The sequence below is a fragment of the Lissotriton vulgaris genome, chromosome 12 (genome assembly GCF_964263255.1).
Source record: "Lissotriton vulgaris chromosome 12, aLisVul1.2, whole genome shotgun sequence".
Taxonomy (NCBI): domain Eukaryota; kingdom Metazoa; phylum Chordata; class Amphibia; order Caudata; family Salamandridae; genus Lissotriton; species Lissotriton vulgaris.
In genome coordinates, this window is record NC_141700.1 from 619,733,558 (window position 1) to 619,740,243 (window position 6,686).

The following is a 6,686-nucleotide window of genomic DNA, read 5'->3' on the forward strand; positions in this document are numbered from 1 at the left end:
GCCCCCGCCTATCCCTTTCTTGGGATCCTTGGAATACTTCTTGAGAAAAATGGCCATATTACGGCTGAGGTCCAGAGTGTCCACTACTTTGCCAGTGAGAGAAGGCCTTGGACATTCTGAATTCAAAATCTTGCGCACCTCTTCCACAAACTCTTTGTGCCATCTAGAATATATTTCATCAGCCACCTCAGGACAAAGGACCCAATCGAATGAGCAAGGATGGATAATAAAGAGATTTTTGGGGGTAGCCCAGCTGGGTTTTCCACTGTATGATGGGATATGCGCTTTCTCTTACCAGAGACGTGCAAGTCGTCCTGTGAATCTTCAGAATCTGAGGATAATGGGGGTGAATCACCCAGGTCTACCTCCTGATAGAGCCCAGAAGAACCCGGACTTGTGGAAGCACCAACAGGACTGAAGAAGTCATCTGTTACAGCACCTCGGAATAAGGCCCATCATCTGCCCCTTTGTGTGGAGGACCAGGCTCTGAGGAATTTACCTCATACTGGGGAAGGTTCCCGGAAATGTTTGTGCCCAATTCCATCCTGGCATGACATACTATTGGTTTGGGCGGAGGGCTTTCACCAATGCCCTGTTAACCGTGTCCTGAACATGATTGTCTAATGCCTCCCCTAGACGCTCCTCCACGTGGTGTTCAGATGTTGCATCCAGGCATTCATCATCTTGAGGGTAGTAATGACCGGTTACTCACCGGTAATATTCATTACTCCGAGTCGTAGCCCTCCCCGTCCCAGTCCTAACTACATGAGCATAGCTCCTCCCACCAGAAACTCCCAAGCAACTTGAAACCCATCCCTTCCCTCCAGGCCACACCCATACCCTGAGGCATATAACCCTGTGACCTGCCAATCAACAACCTGTACCCAACAAGCACAAGAAGCCGAAACAGGGAGGGAGGGATGGGAACCTGGACTGGGACGGGGAGGGCTACGACTCGGAGTAATGAATATTACCGGTGAGTAACCGGTCATTACCTCCTCGTCAGCCCTCCCCGTCCCAGTCCTAACTACATGAGCAGATACCAAAGCAATAATCGGCTTCACTCAGTAGCAAAAAACAGACTTTATTAAAGCACAGAAAGTCACACCACCGGAGTAGAACGCAACACAGCGTCCCCAAACCCAGCAGAATCAGTCCCCCCAACCACCAAACGATAATGGGACATAAAGGTGTGCGGAGAACTCCAGGTAGCAGCCCTGCAGATTTCAGCCATGGAAGCCCCCTGAAAACAAGCCCAGGAAGCCGCCACCCCCCGAGTCGACCTTCCCTGAACAGACCCAGGAGCCAACACACCACAGGCCTCATACGCAGCACCCACAGCCCATCGTAGCCAACGACTGAGGGTAGCCCCAGAAGGCTTAAGACCCAGACCAGCCAGGCCAAAGGTCACAAAAAGGGATTCCACCTTACGAAACGGCCCAGTACGCAACAAATAGATCTCAAGAGCCCTCCGAACATCCAAACAGTGCAGCCGCACCTCAACCTCTGAAAGAGGATCAGGACATAAAACAGGCAAAACCAGATCCGCAGAGCAGTGAAAAGAGGAAGGGACCTTGGGAACAAAGGAAGGATCAGGCCGCAGTACCACCCGATCAGGAAAGAAACGTAAAAAAGGGGCCGAACGAAGCAAGGAGCCCAACTCCCCAATCCGCCTAGCCGACGTAATAGCCACCAGGAACAGCACCTTGATCGTCAGAAACCTCAAAGACACCTCCAGTAGAGGCTCAAAGGGAGCCCCCTGCAAAGCCCCCAAAACCAGAGGCAGATCCCAACTAGGAGCAAAGGACCGAATGACAGGCTTCTGAAGGAAGCAACTCCGCAACAAACGGGACACCAGGGGAACCACCGGGTCACAGACCGAACCCCGAAAGGCCCGAACAGCAGCCCACTGAGCCCTCAGGGATGACACAGCCAGACCCAAGTCAAAGCCGTCCTTCAAAAAGTCCAAGACCAGTACCGGATCCACCTCCAATGCAGACCACCCACGCGCCGTACACCAAGACTGAAAAGAAACCCAATGCCGGGCATAGGATTTGAGAGTCGAAGGGCGCCTGGACCTCTGAATAAATTCCGCCACAGAAGGAGAACACCCCAACGCCACAAGGTTCATCCTCTCAACAGCCAACCCGCCAGTCTCAGGCGGACCAGACACTCCAGAGACAGAGGGGGAAATGACAAGGGACAAGGGACCACCGGCAACCTCCAGCAAGGCCCTACTGCCAACTTCAACAACAGAGGGAACCAAGGCCGCCTGGACCAATCCGGAGCCACCAGGATCACCGAAGCCCGATCCAATTTGACCTTCAGCAGAACACGCGGCAGCAGGGCAATAGGGGGAAAGGCATACATCAGGCCCCCCTCCCACCGGAAGGACAGGGCATCCACCCTCCAAACCTCGGCAGAGCGAACCAGAGAACAAAACGTCTCCCTCAAGGCGTTCCCCGGGGCCGCAAACAGGTCCACCACCGGGACCCCGAACCGGGCCATCAGGCAATGAAAGACTTCCTGAGACAGGCACATGTCCGACAGGGAGGGAAACACCCTGCTCAGGCGATCCGCCTCCGAGTTCAAAATCCCAGGCAGATGTAAAGCCCTCAGAGACAACAAGTGAGACTCCGCCCACAGGCCTATCCTCTGAGCCAACAAATTGAGGGAAGCCACCCTCGCGCTCCCCTGGCGGTTGATATAACACACCACCACCGTGTTGTCCGACCGCACCATCACATCCCTCTGGAGGACCCAAGGCAGAAAATGAGACAACGCCAACTGAACCGCCTTCAATTCCCGCCAATTTGAGGACATCTCCGCCTCCGGCACAGACCAAAGACCCTGCACAGACTCCTGACCCAAGACCGCACCCCAACCCAGTTCGCTGGCGTCGGTCGTCAGGACCAACCTCACTTGGGACACAAAGGGCGAGCCCTGTAAGAGGTTCCGATCCACCAGCCACCAGGACAACTCCCGGGCGATGGACACACTCCCCGGAACCAACAGCTCGTAATTCAGAGAGGCCGGATCCCAATGCTCCAGAAGATGATTCACAAGGGGGTATAAGTGTAAGCGGGCCCAAGGAACAATCATCACAGTTGTTGACATCAGCCCCTGAACACGCAACCACTGGCGAGCCGTGGAAGACCGAGCCCCCAACACCTTCTTCAGTTCGTGCACAAGAGTCAGTCTGCGGGGTTCCGACAGGAAGACCTTCCCCAACCTGGTGTTGAACACCCCCCCAATGAACAACAGTTCCTGAGTGGGGTGAAGATGGGATTTTTCCAAGTTCAGAATCCACCCGAACCGTTGAAGGAGACTGCAAACCTCCCGGGAATGTGACTGAGCCTGAAGGAAAGAAGAGGAAGAAATCAGCCAATCGTCCAAGTAAGGGAAAACCTGTATACCCTTAGCATGCAACAAACCCACCAAGGGCGCCAACACTTTAGTAAACACCCTCGGAGAGGCAGACAGGCCAAAGGGCAATACCTGGAACTGGTAGTGATCCACCCCTACACAGAAACGCAGGAACCTCTGGGAATCTGCGTGCACTGGCACATGAAAATAGGCGTCCCGTAGATCGAGAGAAGCCAGGAAATCTCCCACCGACAGGAAGGGAAGAATCAACTGCAGAGTCACCATTTTGAAGGACCGATGAGGGATACACAAGTTCACCGCCTTCAGATCCAGGACCGGACGGAAGTCCCCATTTGGCTTTTGGATCAAAAACAGGATTGAGTAAACCCCCCGACCCTGTTGTCTCACAGGCACCCTCACCACAGCACCCTTTGACACCAAGTCCCGAACTCCGTCCAATAGAGCACGACATCTTGCCAGAGACCTGGGAACAGGGGTAGCTTTGAACACATCCACCGGAGGAGTCCCAAATTCTATTCTGTAGCCCAGCCGTACCACCTGTAGAACCCACAGATCCCGAACGAACTCCTCCCAGACAGGTAAAAAAGAGGTGAGGCGACCCCCAACCGGCACCTCCAAGGAATCCATCACATAGTCACGACTTGGAGGGACCTGCAGAAGAGGAAGCACCTTGTTGACCCCGGGACTTGTGGAAGGAAGGGACACCCCGGCCACGTCCCCTACCACGAAAGGGCTGAGCAGCCATCTTAGATTGAAACGCCTGCCCAAAAGCCCGCTTATAACCCGCAAACTTCCCTGTCTGAGAAGAGCGGACCGGAGCCAACAATTTTTTGTCCTCAGCTGTCTTTTTAATCAAAGCTTCCAACGGCTCCCCAAACAGCTTAGAGCCCGTGAAGGGAATCTTCATCACGGCCGCCTTCTGAGCAGCTTCCGCCTTCCAAGACTTAAGCCACAACTGCCTTCTAGCAGCAACCGAGGCCCCAGCAGCCGCCGCCGCAGCACTAAGGGAGTCGAAGGACAAGTCAGCCATGAAACGCAACTGCTGTTCCAACATGGACAAAGACTCAGAGGGATCCTCTTCCTGCATGAGCTGCGCAGAAATACCCTGACAGTCCTTAAGAAGCGACTGAACAAGATAGCTGGTGTAAGCAGCAGACCGAACAGCCAGATTGGAGGCTGCAAAGGACCGCTTCAAGGCCCCCTCGACACGCTTGTCCCCAGGATCAGAAGGCACCGCATCTTCAGACACCACCAGGCTCTGAGACGCCATACCAGCCAGCAGAGAATCCACTTTCACCACAGCCGGAAACTCCTCCGCGAAGCCCTGCAAGGGATACCTCTTAGCCAGAAACCGGGGAAAGGCATGCCTGTCAACATCCTTCCACTCCCCCTCCAGCACCTTCCTCACAGACGTATGAATGGGGAGGCTTTCCGGATCTTTCTTCAGGTAATTGGCGAAGAAGTCTTCAGACTCTCCACCCTCCACAGGATCAGGGAATCCCAGATTGTCTCGAACATGCTGCATAACACAGCGAAGGTCAGCCCCTTGGACAAAACGACCCTTCACTTCCTCATCAGAGTCAACGTCCGGATCTACCTCAGCCGAGGCATCCAATTTCTGTCTCTTAGGCCCCTTGGGATCATGAGCCACAAAGGCCGCCGCCACAGCAGCCTCAATCATTTTTTGAATATTTGCCATGGAAGGAGCAGTGGAAGAACCAGCGACCACCTCCCCATCCTCACAGCCGAGTTCACGCACGTCTGCACCTCTACCCTCCATGTTGTAAACAGGAGAACAGAAAACCAGACCCCAAGATATACCCAGACCAATCCAAGCAAAAATCCCCAAGGGCCAACCAGGGAAAGCCACCTAGACCTGGAGCCAATCCCTACACAGGACCGAAGGCCGGCCTTCAAACCGCCCTATCAGAGAAGGCTACCAAACTACAAAAGGAAAAGACTGAACAGGGCCCAACTGTAAGGATACAAAGAAACCCAGAAGACCCCGTCCCAGGAACCAGTGAACCCAGAGGTAAGAACTCCCCAACTCCCCAGCAGAACTCCACAGCAGAGCAGCAAGAGGCCAAGACACGAAATCAAGCCCCATGCAAATCCCTCCAGTAAAAAACGGCAAAAAAGCAAAATTGGACCGCCAGTAGAGGGAGCTCCAACAACAGAAACGCGGGGAAGAGAACACTAACCCAGGAAACAATCATCAAAGTCGGACTGAACCTAAATAACGGGCCCCCACGGACCAAACAAAGGCAGTCCCCCCCCCCCCCCCTCCCCGCAACCCCAGACTCCACCAAGGATTGCAGGAAGCATAAAGAAAAAGGGGGAAAACACGGGCTCGAAGAAACGAGCCCCGAGAGGTACAGACAGAGAAGCCAATCCTGCACGCCCTCGGCGCGCTGAAAAAGCCAGCCACACACCCCCCCTCCCTCCCCGGGTGTACCGGCTAGAGCAGGGAACGAACCCGGAAGAGGGGAGGCTGCAGCAGGGAGTCACCACCCCACAGCAGGCAGTCCGGACCCCCAACCCCACGGTCCCGCTACAGCAGGGACTCAAAGCAAATGCCTACAAGTTAAAAGAAAAACAGGCACAATAGGGGTTAAAAACGGGCGCTTAGCATCCCGTTCCACACTTACCAGATAGGAGGCCAATTCCAGTGCCCCCCTCGACGAAGACTGCTCGGAAGTGATTCCGCAGAAAAAACAAACAGGTTGTTGATTGGCAGGTCACAGGGTTATATGCCTCAGGGTATGGGTGTGGCCTGGAGGGAAGGGATGGGTTTCAAGTTGCTTGGGAGTTTCTGGTGGGAGGAGCTATGCTCATGTAGTTAGGACTGGGACGGGGAGGGCTGACGAGGAGGTAATGGGCCATGGTTGTGCAGTGCACCTCTCTGTCAACTCTAAAGGAGTCAGTCACTAGAGGAGGTGAAGCTATGAAAACAGAGAGGGGGGACAGCCAAGTGATAATAAAGCAATAAAATCGCCCAATGCCAGCAATTTAATAGGAGGGAGACACCTGGAAATATAACCCTCAGGGCCGTGTTAAGTGAACTTCAGTCTTGTTGTGCATAAATTGGGAAGCGGAGCGCTCAGAAAACCCTCCTGTCGCTTAATCCCCGAAAGTGCACGACAACGAGTGCAGATAGTGCGTAGCTCATTGAAGCGTGAAGGCACATTTTGGCTGTTGAAAGAGGAATACGTTCTTGCTATCGGCCACGTACACTCGCTTCCCTGCTCCCGACTGGCTAAAATGCAAAAGGGATCGATATCCCTGTACAAGGTAAATCA

General features: G+C 54.2%; 1 protein-coding gene across 1 annotated transcript; it reads right to left on the bottom strand.

The window, feature by feature from the left end:
- Positions 1–3,848: 3,848 nt before the first annotated feature.
- LOC147677855 (lamina-associated polypeptide 2, isoforms alpha/zeta-like) lies at positions 3,849–5,167 on the bottom strand. The gene has a single exon (XM_086946515.1). The coding sequence runs from the start codon at positions 5,165–5,167 to the stop codon at positions 4,022–4,024; it is 1,146 nt and encodes a 381-aa protein (XP_086802641.1). The 3' UTR covers positions 3,849–4,021.
- Positions 5,168–6,686: the final 1,519 nt, after the last annotated feature.

Excerpts from the sequence above, each read along its gene's own strand:
- LOC147677855 (XM_086946515.1), bottom strand. The coding sequence starts at position 5,167 with ATGGAGGGTAGAGGTGCAGACGTGCGTGAACTCGGCTGTGAGGATGGG.